The 14,150-nt window shown below is 34.3% G+C and overlaps 1 protein-coding gene across 1 annotated transcript; it reads right to left on the bottom strand.

Annotated features, from left to right (window-relative positions):
• Nucleotides 1-10,831: 10,831 nt before the first annotated feature.
• On the bottom strand, nt 10,832-13,724 carry LOC106411679. Its single transcript, XM_048739886.1, has 2 exons — nt 13,180-13,724; nt 10,832-12,692 (listed from the first exon to the last, which is right to left on the bottom strand). Exons 1-2 carry the CDS (start codon nt 13,500-13,502, stop codon nt 11,540-11,542), a joined length of 1,476 nt encoding a protein of 491 aa, XP_048595843.1. The 5' UTR covers nt 13,503-13,724; the 3' UTR covers nt 10,832-11,539.
• Nucleotides 13,725-14,150: the final 426 nt, after the last annotated feature.

Genomic DNA, 14,150 nt, shown 5'->3' on the forward strand with positions numbered 1-14,150 from the left:
CAGTATAATCTCTTTGACTTGAAAACACCAAACTTTATATGAATTTTTCATTTTTGTATCATTTATTTTTCACTAGTTTATCTTTTTGCTACAGGTTTTTAACCAGATGGTTCTCATCTTCCACTTGGATACATATGTTGTGTGTTCTATAAAAGTCTATCAATATAATCTTCCACTCATTTTCTCTAAACCATTTGAACGTTTTTGATATGCAGGTTTTTCAAATCTGGGTTTGATATACATGTTTTCCAGATGTCGAGCAGACTTTGAAAGACTTATGGGAAGTCTTCTCGGAAGTTTTCTAAAATATAATACGCTAGAAGACTTCGAAGCGCATTATATTTTAGAAGACTTACGGGAAGACTTCCGAGAAGACTTCCCGTAAGTATTTTAAAATATAATGTGCTAGAAGACTTCTGACGGAGTTTTCTTCCATATCAAGTGAATTCCAAGCTTGTTTTTGTAGACGAATGATCTATAATAGTTTTGTTTGTGATCTGTTTTGTGATTTGCATGTGTACTCCTTTAGTTGTGATTTATTTTTGTAAATTTGAAGAGATATTAATAAAAACATTTGGTAAATATGTTCACAATTTACAATATTATCTTGCCAATATTACTTGATATAATTGAAGTTATTGATACAACTTCAATAACACAATACCACAAAAAAATAATCAAATTTATTACAACTAAGGGAGAAGAATTCTCAAGAAAATTTAGTCAAATTCACAAAAGATAAACCATTGCATAAGTTCAAAGATAGAACACTTTCATTAGAAGTCTTCTGCAAAGTCTCTCGGAACACTTAAATTTAAAGCGGGAAATTAAAATATAATTGGCAAATTTAAGCGGAAAATTAAAATTTAAGCAGAAAACTCAAAATTGTAAGTGAAAATTGAAATTTCAAATTTCCTGAAATTTAAAAAGTATATCTTATGACTAAGAAGATACATTAAACCATGTTACTTGATATTCTTGCAGTTACTTAACACTTTTGAAAAATAAATAAACATATCTTAAAGTTACTTAACAAATTTACAAAAACTAACGTAAAAGGCGCCAATGGAAGTCTTCTTGAAACATTAATACACATGAATGTCGGTAAACTCATTATTAAAACAAATTATGTTATGAATTTCATTCAAGAGATTAAACATCAACTAATATACATCAATTAACAAAGAAATATTAAAAAGTCTTTATAGTTTTAGAGAAAAATGAAAGTTTATTAACCATTGACACAGACGACTTATACGGAGGTCGTCTGGTAGACTTCTAGGAAGTCGTCCATCTTTGTTTGTTAAAAATATTCGTAACAACTTCCATGTAAGTCGTCTATGGTAAACGAGTTAGTTTGGCATTTAACCTGATTGTGTCAAAATTTTAACTTTTCCTGGACGACTTACCCATAAGTCATCCAGTAAAACAATTAAAAATCAATTTTTTTTATATGTAGACGGCTTTCATGTAATAGTCTCAGGTTAGTTTTGCAATTTAAAAATAAAACAAAAAAAATTATTTTTTTCTAGACGACTTCTACATAAGTCGTTCGTCCGATGACTTACATTGAAGTCTTCCAAGATAAGCAAGGTTTGACCAGAATCTGAGAATAAAATCATGGACGACTTTCGTGTAAGTCGTCTAGAAAAAATAAACTTTTATGTTTTATTTTTCAATTGCAAAACTAACACATTTACCCTAAACGACTTACATGGAAGTCGTCTCGATTTTTTTTAACAAACAAAGATGGACGACTTCCATGTAAGTCATCTCTAAAAACACATTTAAAAGTCAATTGTAAAACTAACCTCTGCATTGAACAGAAGACTTCCATGTAAATCGACTACAACTAGAAGATTACTCAAAAGTCGTCTGGGCGAACATATTTGGAAAAAAAAACTGATTTCATAGTTTCAACCAGTGAGATAACTTGTTTCGCACACATAAGTCTTCCCCAAGCACCCAAAATCTCAAACAAAAGTGACCCACCAAGAATCGTAAGCTTCAATGGCTCTATGAACCACAAAAATTTTATAATTAAAATGTTGGGTTTTTTTGGATGAATATAGAGAGAAAGTGAAAGATATGTTGTTTTTAGTTCATAAGATTTGAGAAAGAAGAAGTGTAAATCGATTTGAAGTGCATTAAGAACTTCAAATTGCTTCTTCATGGTGGTTGGTGTATTGATGACAATACATTTTTGTAAATATTTGAAGATGATGAAGTTGAGAGAGTAAAAATGTCATTTTTAAAAATTAATGATATTTTCGCGAATAATCTGGACTTATGGGATGAATATAGCAAATGAAACGTCTAAAAAAACATAAGTTAGTTTTGTGGTTGACTTTGAGTTTTGAGTCAGTTTTGCAAAAAGCATTTATATTTCATACTCAAATTTTACGTTAGTTTTTGACAAATTTCCCTCATTATAATTAGTCATGATTATTTAAATCTAGCTCTTGACAAAAAAAAAAATCTAGCTCTACTTGTGACTAATCATTTTAATTTTATATTTACGATTAGTAATTATTTAAATAATTAAGTTTTATGAAAATTATATAGCAATACATTTTTATTGTTACCAAATTGGTTCTTCATGGTGGTTGGTGTATTGATGGCAATACATTTTTGTAAATATTTGAAGATGATGAGGTTGAGAGAGTAAAAATGTCATTTTTAAAAATTAAAAAAAAATTAATGATATTTTCGCGAATAATCTAGACTTATTGAATGAATATAGCAAATGAAACGTCTACGTAAGTTAGTTTTGCGGTTGACCTTGAGTTTTGAGTCAGTTTTGCAAAAAGCCATTTATATTTCATACTAAAATTTTACGTTAGTTTTTGACAAATTTCCCCCATTATAATTAGTCATGATTATTTAAATCTAGCTCTCGACAAAAAAAAAATCTAGCTCCACTTGTGACTAATCATTTTAATTTTATATTTACGATTAGTAATTATTTAAATTATTAAGTTTTATGAAATTATATAGCAATACATTTTTATTGTTACCAAATTTACTCATTTTACAAGATTTTTATTTAAATTTAGATCCATTCATCAAAACTACAAGAAAAATCAATTGTTAAATGAATGCATGTTTCAAATATTTGACCAAAATGAATAGTTTGAGAAGTATTTATACCATAATTACATATATAATATTTTATTTATACACCCTAGATAGATTTTAACTTTCTTAAATATATTACTATGTTAATAAAAATTTACTTATTGTATAATGTTGATATTTATCATTTATTTTTTGCTTAAGATATTTTATATTTTTTCTTAAATTTACATATGTGGGCAGGTAAATTATAATGTAGTAACACATATGTCACATTGGTGTATGACTACATAAGCATATCAACATATTGTTCTTTTAGTAATAATATATAAATATATGTTATACGTAAGCCACGAATTACTCGCAATCATTTTTTTTTTTTTCATTTCAATCTTTGAAAGCTTTCAAAAATGGTCAGTTAATTTTTCAGGAAGCCCGTATAAAAGCATTACATATAGTTTTATACATTCAGAAACATGTCGGTTATAAAATGAATTCTTCACAATTTTAAACTAATTTACTTTTTTTTTGTAGGAAGAATGTCGTTTCGTGTTTGATTATGATGATGATGTAGCCAGGAGGAAAGCTCTAGATTATATAAATAATTCTAAAGGTACATTAACAAAATCTAATGGTTATGTTTGAGCCAAAATCATCAAACAATTTATCCTAATGAATTTTTCATTTTGTTAGGAGTTAAATCCGTAACATTAAAAGACAGCCTCCTTATCGTGAGGGGAGACGGACTAGATCAAGATAAAATGGAGAAGAAGTTGAATAAGATTTTTTCACCAAAAAAGGGATGCGTATGGTGTATGGCGTTTTAGTCCCAATGGATGCTATGTTGTTTATTTATATTTTCATGTTCTATAAGAGTGTTTGGATTTATGCTTGAGTATTGATTAAAATCTACTCGTATAATATTATTAGATGTTTTACCAGTAAATGCGGCATAACTATCGACATAATTATCTTAGAAATCAATTAAAATTATCAATATAAATGATTTTTTCATGCATTCAAAATATTCAGAATAAATCAAAAATTATATTTTATTTCATGAAAAAACTTGAAAATTCAGAATTCTATTTTATTTCTTCAACTCTATAATACATATATAGATTTAAATTTTAAAAATTTAAGAAACAAAATATAATAAAACTATCTAATATATTAATACGGAAATGATAAATAAATTTTTAACTAATATCTATTTATAGTTTTGATTTCCTTTTTTGGAACATATTTTTGATTTAGTTATATATTTTTGATATATATATATAAGCATTCTACTTTTTTATAATTTAGTTTTATACTATTATTACAACTTTATAAAAACAAATTAGAAATAGAGGAAATCTAATGTGATGATGTTTATAAAAGAAAATTCATGTCTTTGTAGACTCCATGGTTCCTTGTAGTGGTTTTTTTGTAAAGCTATAAATGGTAACACAACAAGCTGTATCGCATCGTAGTTAATAATAACAAATATTTTTACATTTATTTATGTATCTATACATTTGTCACTATTAGAACTATCATTCAGGATCTAAGAATACTTTTGATAAAAGATGTGTTCCAGACCAATTTTTTCTAAAAATGTATTTGATAGGTGAGATCATCTTTAGAATGTTAGTTTGAGAATTAAAATTTGTACAAAAATTAATTTAATTTTTCGCTCTCCACATTTTCCACAATCTGGTAACATAAACCTTGAATTTGTATATGCTGGTTCCTGGTTTATTATCTTTGATCTTAACCAAAGCAGATGGTTTTATATGAAGATATAGGGCATATTTTCCATTAATAGAAACTCTTGTCTAATACCAAAGCAGCTGGCTCACTGTTGAAAATTAACGTATGCATAGGTTTAATATTTTGATTTTCCATTAATAAGAATATTAGTTAGAAGGATAAATACATACTATACGACAATAGCACATGTAACTTAATCTATACTATTACATTATTAACAATAGTAAAATGTATAATAATATAACAGTATAACATATATAAGTTTCAAGCACCAGAATATAAAACTTAATAATACATTCATTAATTTTTTAAGTTTGATTCATTAGTTTATAAATTTAAATATTCATTAAAGGTATCAACGAATTTAATCACTCTAATTTTTAACTTGATAATTCGAATGCAAAAAATCAATTCGCAAATAATACTATAGATTTGTTGTTTGTATAACATTCTACTTATTTGATTTTATATAAATAATATGTATATATACATATATATATAGTGAACTGGATAGTTTTCAAAACTTTAGTAAGATTAATTTTCAGCCTATTGTAAGCCCACATGCTCTTAAACTCCTGGTTGCAATTTCCACTTTCCACTAGTAAAAATCTGTCGCATAGCCACTGTAGTGCCACGGTAAAACCGTGGCTAAAGTAAAAAAGCCACGATTTAACCACGGTTAGCCACACTTTAAAAAATAGCCACGATTGCGTAGAAACTGTTGTTAAATTTAGCCACATTTTAGCCATAAAATCAAACGTGGCTATTATAGCTACGATTTAGCTACGAAAAATTAATGGCCAAAAATTAGCCACGTTTTTGCCACATCTATTACAGTGGCTAGAGTGTTAGCCACGGTGTAACCACTATTTTTCCGTGGCTATGTCGAAAACCTTAATTATATACCCTAAACCCCAAACATATACCCTAACCTTATATCTACCTACAAAACAATATATATGATTAAGATTTACCTAATTTACCTGGATTTAATTTTTTTTTTTTACAACAATAACTAATCTATGATAAGAAACCTACTGGCTCGGAAAACCAAACCGGTGGGGTAGAATCAACATAAAACACAGCTGAAGGGGAACTCCGAGCACCTCGTGCAAGCTTGTCCGCCACTAGATTAGTTGCTCTTGGTATATGTTGAATCTTGAAGGAAGGGAAGAAACACTTACTGCGTCGAAACTCCTCCATGTGTGTAGCAAAAGCTGGCCATTCGTCTGGTGAGGACACCATCTTCACCAATTGAGAACAGTCTGTTGCAAAAACTACGTCTGAAAAATCTAGGGTCTTCATGCACTCCATAGCCCATATCAAAGCTTCACATTCGGCATGTAGAGCTGATAAGCTTCTTCGGAGATTCATCGCCCCCATCATCTTCTCTTCTGATCCTACTACTCTGCAGAACCATCCCTGTCCCGTGAATTTATCATTCTCTTTCCACGCACCATCTATAAAACAGATTCTTGACTGTCCCAATGCTTGCCATTCAAAGTTTTGTGTGCCCCAAACTTGTCTTTTTGGAATTGTATTCTGAGCCTCCGCCCATACCTCGCTCTCCACTTCTGCATATCTAAGTATTTCCTGAGGATTTCCATCTCTATTATTGAAAACTTTATTATTTCTATTTTTCCAAATGTACCACATAATCCATGGAAAGTTACTAAAATCATACTCTTTTGGCAATCTCCAGAAGAGATAATCCATATTGGTAAATACCGAATTCGTTGGGAAAACACCAGGGGCTGATGGAATTTTTGATAAAGCCCAAGTTTGCAGAGCTGGAGGACATTCAAATAAAGCATGATTAACTGACTCTTCCTCTGTGCCACAAATACTACATCGGGTATCACAATTAATCCCCCGTGACCTTAAATTTTTTGCAACCGATATAGTACATGAGAGAACTTGCCAAACAAAATGTCTCAATTTCGGGGAACATTTAAGTTTCCAGCAAAAAGCCAAAAGTGGTTTGATATTTGGACCATAAAGACCTAAATCATGTGTTTTATCTGGAAATAATGATTCAACCCTATATCCAGACTTAACAGAATATTTTCCTGACTCTGTGAAGGACCACCCATAAGAATCCTTCCTATCGTTCCGGCTTATAGCCAGGCCTCTAATAATCTTAACATCATCCGGATGTATGTATGCATTGAACAAATCCACATTCCAAGATTTAGTCAACGGATCGATGAGATGATCCACCTTCAAAGAAGGATTTAAAAATTGGGGAAACGTTTTTGGTTTAGCTGACCTCGGGCGAGGAGCAGGAATCCACGGATCATTCCATACAGAGATGGTATGTCCTGTTCCCACTCTTTTGATTAGCCCTTTATTAACCAGAGATCTAGCTGAGCAGATACTTCTCCAACCATAGGAAGGTGAATAAGATCTGTGAGGATCCAATGGATCAGTATTCCGAAAATATCGGCCTTTAAATACTTTTGAAAACAAACACTCTGGTTTATCTATCAACCGCCATAATTGCTTAGCCAATAAGGCTGTATTAAAATCTTGAAGATCGCGAAAGCTAAGACCTCCCTCCTCCTTAGATTTACATACTTTATCCCAAGAGAACCAATATATACCTCTTTTATTGTTACCACTACCCCACCAGAAGTGAGAAATTGTCCCTGTAATTTTCTTTATAACTGTTTTTGGTAATCTGTAACAAGACATAGTATGATTTGGCATTGTCGACGCCACTGAATTTATCATCACCTCTTTTCCCCCCTTAGTTAGGAACCGGACCGTCCAACTGTTCACCTTATTATTTACTCGTTCATTTAAAAAACCAAAAATTTGTGTTTTAGATCCACCCAAACTTTCTGGTATTCCCAAATAATTTCCCATACCACCCAATTTAGTTATGCCCAGTTTATTTTGAATTTCCACCCTTTGTGACTCTGGTACCTTATGACCAAATTGCAAAGATGATTTATCAAAATTTATCAGTTGGCCCGACACAGCTTCATAGTCTTTGAGAAGCTTGAGGATAACATCACATTCAATCACATTTGCCTTACAAAAAAACAAACTATCATCCGCAAAGAGCAAATGTGAGACCGCAGGTCCTCCTCGCGATATTTTAAGCCCTGTTAACCTTTTATCTCTCTCCTCTTTCTTAATATTTGCAATAAGAGCTTCTGTACATGAAATGAATAAATACGGAGATAGGGGATCCCCTTGTCTCAAACCCCTTTCTGGAATAATGCTTCCTTTAGGTTGACCGTTAAGTAAGACCTTATAAGAAACCGAAGAAATGCATGTCATCACCCTGGCAACCCAGACCGAACAAAACCCCATTTTCAATAATAACCGCTCCATAAAGGACCATTCTACCATGTCATAAGCTTTACTCATATCTGTTTTTATTGCCATAAATTTTTCTTTACATGCCTTATTCGTTCGCAGTCCATGAAACATCTCCTGAGCAATAAGAATATTATCTGAAATTAACCTTCCTGAGACAAATGCCGATTGGGTTTCTGATATAAGATTTGGCAATAAAATTTTTAATCGCTGACACAAAACCTTGGATATAATTTTGTAGCCGACATTACAAAGACTAATAGGCCTCAACTCCGTCATCCTATTTGGCCTTACTGTTTTAGGAATAAGGCAAATATTTGTCATATTTAGCCGATCATCAAAACTTACCGAGCTAAGGAAGTCATTAACCATATTAACCACATCCATCTTAATTACTGACCAAGATTGCTGATAAAATAAAGCCGTCATCCCATCTGGGCCAGGAGCTTTTTCAGGATGCATCATGAATAGAGCCGTTCTGACTTCCTCCTCAGAAGCCAGAGCTGTGAGCCTACGATTCTGTACATCTGTTACCAACTGGGGAACTTCCGCTAGAAAGCTATCAAACTCCGAAGGTGAGGTAGAGTGGAACAAATCCTTGAAATATTTCACCGCCACTCCTTCAATGTCAGCTTCAGAGTTAATCCAGTCCCCATCCTCATTGTATAGACCAATAATTCTATTCTGTATACGCCTCTGTTGGTCAAAGCATGATAAAATTTTGTGTTCCTGTCTCCACATGTATGCCACAGAGTCCTACTCTTTTGTTCCCAGTATAATTCCTTATCTCGATATGCTTCTTTTAATTTTCGGGAAACTTCAACCACCTCTTCATAAGATTTCGTCATATCGTTTTGAACTTCCTCCAGAGCCTTCTCTAGGGTATCAATTTTTTCTTTCCCATAAGATGGATTATCCTTTCTCCAAACCGAAATCTCATGTCGACAATTATGGATCTTATCTACTATACTCCTTCGTCCTCCACCTCTCTGGGAGCCCCACCCACGTTCAATAGATTCCATCAATCCATCCTGCCCAATCCATCTCTTATCAAACCTGAATTGCCGCCGAAATTTTAGTACTTTATCTTCTATCGAAGCCACAATCGGCCTATGATCAGAACTAATCATGCCCAAATATTCAACAAAAGTGCAAGGAAATAGATTATGCCACTCATTATTTGCCAATGCTCTATCCAAACGACACTTAACATCATGTCCACCTCTTCGTCCGCTCCAAGAAAGAGTATTTCCAAGACTTGGAAATTCCATCAGACCACAATTTTCTATCATATTGTTGAATTGTATAAACGAATCCGCATGTCTAAGAGCTCCTCCCTGTTTCTCATGATTACCCGTGATCTCATTTAAATCGCCAATAATAAACCAGGGTTCATCCCTTGAAATTCCTAATCTTGTAAGCCTCTCCCAGACTTGATCTCTTAAATTTTGGTTTGGTTCACCGTAAACAAATGAAAGAAAAATGCGCTTTCTTTTATATTCTGTCTCGACATCTATAATTCTATTACTCGAGGAAATAATATCGACCTTGTAAGTAGAATCATAAAATAAAGCCAGACCACCACTTCTCCCAATAGGATCAACCGTATGAAGATGAGAATACCCGAAATGAAATTGAAAAGATTGCACAAATTCGAATTTCTGTTTAGTTTCCGAGAGAAAAAGAAAAGCTGGTCTATGTTTCCCCCAAATTTTTCTCAAATAACTAATAGTCCATTTACTGCCCATGCCTCGACAGTTCCAACTTAAGATTTTCATGTATCCGAACGCTTAAATAATATAGCCATCACCTCTGTTGTTAAAGATTGGCAAAGAGGCATCATATAATCACCGAACCATTTCCAAACATTCTGAAAATTAATAACAAACCATATACAATGTAAAAACATCCAAGACCAAACACCCGGCAGAGAGAGAGAGCCACCAAAAAATTCTTCATCGTTCAAAACAAAATGTCCAAAATCCAATAAAAGAAAACAATGCATGCTCATCACCCAATCCATCTTATCTTTGGAGGACCAAATCTCCACACAAAAATCATAGAAATATTTTATTTTTACAGAAACTGTAACTCTGCAAACAAGGACATAAGCCGATAGAGTCTTCCAATCATCAAGGCACCTGATCTGCATCTGCAAATTTTTCAAATCCCTTCGCCAGAGCACAACCATAGAAAGCCAGAGGAAGCAAACCACCTGATATTCAACTGGAGAAAACCTGTTCTTTATACAGCTCAAAACCAACCAGTACCCATTGCACCAATTCAAATGTTTCATTACAAGCTGGAGAAGTTGATGTTCCTTAATAATATCAATAAACATCGTAATGGCAAAATGCCTTGTCCAGAAAAGAAACATTCCGTTACACTGCAGAAGTAGAACGCTCCAAATAGACCCAGTAACACAACTCCATAGCCACCACCAATGTGCTAAATTATATTTTAAAACAAAAAGATGAAACCCAACATACCTCGTTTCTTTTTCAATATATTGCCATCTACCATCTGAAAGCCCCATAATCCAGGAAGACAGAGTCCTATGCTCAGGTTGACACCTCGCCATATAAATATACATGTCCCCATAACTTACAAGTGACAAGATATCCGTAGGATAACCCATCCTTAACAACCCCGTAAAAGAAAAGCTAAAAACCACTGAAAATAAATCCAATTTATTATTCCAACACCCTGAAGACGTCAGAGGAAAACCATAACGAGGAAACAAAGATAATACAGCAATAAAATCATGGGAACTACTAACTCTTTTCCAACACATATTCATTAAGTTTTAAGACCTTAAAAACTCTTTAGTTCTGATCAGGAACAGGCTTAACTGGAGCCTTCTTTGGGGGTAGTGCACCCTTCTCCCCCACCTTGCTACCATGCTTAACAGTATGCTTCTTCCTTGGGGAGACGACACTCTGCACCAATCTCTTCTTAAGAGAGCCTCCCATAGCAGCTCCATTAACTTTCCCCTGCTTCTTCTTATTAGCACCTCCACGTTCCTTGCCTTCGACCGCACTCAAGACCTCCTGAGTTTCTGTCTCCATCAGTTGATCATCCTCCTCCACGTCGAAATCAGCCTCGGCAAAAACCTCATCACCCACATGTTCAGAGCCATCCTGCTCCCCAGCCTCAGAAAGCGCTGCATCACCAGTTAACTCTGAATATGTTTCTTCAGACAGACCCTCCATCTCCTCAATCTTCTCTCCCTCATTCTCCTCTTTATTAAGATCCTTCTGCTTATCAGCACCATGACTGTCAGGGAGGAGTTTCTCCTCCAATGCCTTAGGGTCCTCCTCTCCCACCCTTACACCCTCTATAACACTCGCAACATCTGTACCACCCAATCCTTCCATAGCAGTTACGGAGATGTTTCCTTCAAAGGTGAGAGCCTTACGAGCCGTGGAGCTGATACATGGTTTGTCTCTTCACTCTTGCCGCTCCTAAAGGCATCGAGCATAAGTTTTTGTTGCTCGTCCAAGTTTTGCCCCATCTCTTGAGTGTTGAGATTTTTTAAACCCCGTGTATCCATAGCGTACCTCATTGGAGCCTCTGATGGTGGGAACCGCCCAGTCTGCCTCAGATTCCTTGAGTAGCCCCCGTCTTGATCTCTGTACGACCTTTTAAACCCCGATTTACTATTGCCCTCATATTTGCTGTTATCAAAAGCAATACCCTTGCCCTTGTAGTCCCTGTTTCTCGGGACTTGATGGCCTTGCCTTCGGTTATTTCCATTCCCATCAACACCAAGCTCTCTTCCCTGTGATTCCACTGCTCCCTTGTAGCTCAACATGGCTGGGTCCTGCTCCGGTTGTGGAGGTTGCATCTCAGTCTCCTCGTCAGTACTCTTCTTCACCGTCGGACAATGAAACTGATCATGCCTCAAACTCGAGCAAATTCGACAGAACCCGTGCAGTTTCTCATACCTTAAAGCGATGGTTGACTCATCACCACTGTGGAACTCCGCAGTAACCGAAAAAACCAGAGGCTTGAAAGCGTCAATGATCACCCGAACCTTCCCTTCATCTAAGTCAATATCGTCATCTCCTCGGACCTCCCCCAGTGCCTCGCCTATGCTTTTGAAAGTTGGTACAGCCCAAAAGTGCGGAGGGACACCAATGACACGAACCCAAAACGTTATCTTGGAAGGATAGTTCTCCTCCATCACCGGCTCCCAACGAACAACAGACAGCATCCAGTTATCAAAGTGAAAGGGCTCCTTCTTCATCACCTCAACAATGTCTTCCTCCTGGTCGAAATCGAACTGAAAACGTCCCAAGCCCAGATCTGCGCCCACCACTCTCTCATCGACATTCCAGATCTTTGGTAGATGGAACAGTAGCATCTTCATCTCCTGCTTGAAAGGATTCATGCATCTCCCAATCAACGTTTTTGAGTATTCAGCAATGAGAACTGAATTATCAAACTTTGGGATCGAGATCCTCAGTCCCATACTTGGGGCCTGCACCTTTTTACCACCAGACTTAACCATCCATTGCCCCTGAGTCATAGTTCTCCAAAAACAGAGAGAAAAGAAGAATAAAAACTGATATCAGATTGGAAAAAGAGGAAGCAGAGAAGCTGAGAATGATGAAAACATAACACGTATTCTCTAGTATATATATGCCTTGAAACACAATCATTAACGACTCCCAAGAAAATCTTTAAAATAGAAACATATATCCTTCCGCATAAATTACTGGATATGAAAATATTCACTTTTATCTGTACAATCGTACTAATATCCCCCTTCTGATATATTATATCTTCAAATTCCCAAACCAGATTCTTCTAAACTCAAAATGGTAAAGAGTATAACTAATTGGGAATCCAAGAAAATTCCAACACACAAAACACATAAACATATGTGAACAAAATCTGTATCTCCTTTTTAATACTAAATCAATCAAGAATTTGCAGAATAATACCCTATTCAATCCCCAGAGAAAATATGAGATCTGATTCAATAAAAACCTTTTCCCCAGCTCAAACCAAGCGTACCTTGAAAGATCTATCAGATCAATCTGGCCATAAACTTTTCCACCAACTTCCTTGTCTAAATTTTTAAAACCTGTATCCGTCTCCCCTTTCCTTATCCATAGATCTGCCACAATCACAATCAACCGAGGAAACCCCTCCTTCCTTACGCCATGATTCGTCTTCATCAGAAGAATCCAATCGGATCCTATCCATTTTTGCCCAAAAAACATTATTTCCGCTCGTGATTTCAACCCAAACTCGTCAGGAGAGCCATAAGATCCAATTTCCTCATCAATCTGATCCTCCAATAATCCCAAAACAACATTGATCGATCCAATCTTCATGTCGCAGAAAAAATCGCAGTCGCCATCGCCGTTACTGATTTGATTAGTAAAATTGGCTATATATATATTGAATGCTTTACCTGGATTTAATATCCAACACTTATTTAAACTTCCAAAATTTATAAATAATTTAACATAAACATCAACACTTTAAAACACCAAATCTTAAACTTATCACCCTATATTATAAACATTCACTCTTCAACTCAATAATTTCAAACTTCATTCTCAAACTTATATGAAACCCAAATCTTAAATATAAACTATAAAATTAATCTTTTCAAAGGTTAATCTCAAACCATATACTTAATTCCAAATCTTAACTACAAACAACATACTTCAAACTTAGTCTATATCACAAAACACTAAGCTTAAATTTTAAATAACATATAGTTCCTATAAGATAAATATATCTCAAACTATATACAACATTTCAAATTTTACAATTACAAAATAAAATAAAATTATGATATCAATTTATTTAAAACAAAGATAATTTATATAATAACTATAGATAAATCAAAGGGAAAAGACAATTAATTGTATTGTTTTTTTTCAGCCATTGATTGATTTTAATCAAAGGCTCACAATCAATCTTCTGTCTATCTGCGTCCTCCTTTCCTATTGGACAATCCATCAAAATTGGGA

Source organism: Brassica napus, chromosome A9 (genome assembly GCF_020379485.1).
Source record: "Brassica napus cultivar Da-Ae chromosome A9, Da-Ae, whole genome shotgun sequence".
In the NCBI taxonomy this organism is placed as follows: domain Eukaryota; kingdom Viridiplantae; phylum Streptophyta; class Magnoliopsida; order Brassicales; family Brassicaceae; genus Brassica; species Brassica napus.

Excerpts from the sequence above, each read along its gene's own strand:
- LOC106411679 (XM_048739886.1), bottom strand. The coding sequence starts at position 13,502 with ATGAAGATTGGATCGATCAATGTTGTTTTGGGATTATTGGAGGATCAG. Across the intron at positions 12,693-13,179 it reads GATCTGATAGATCTTTCAAG|AACTATGACTCAGGGGCAAT; the intron begins GTACGCTTGGTT and ends CTGTTTTTGGAG.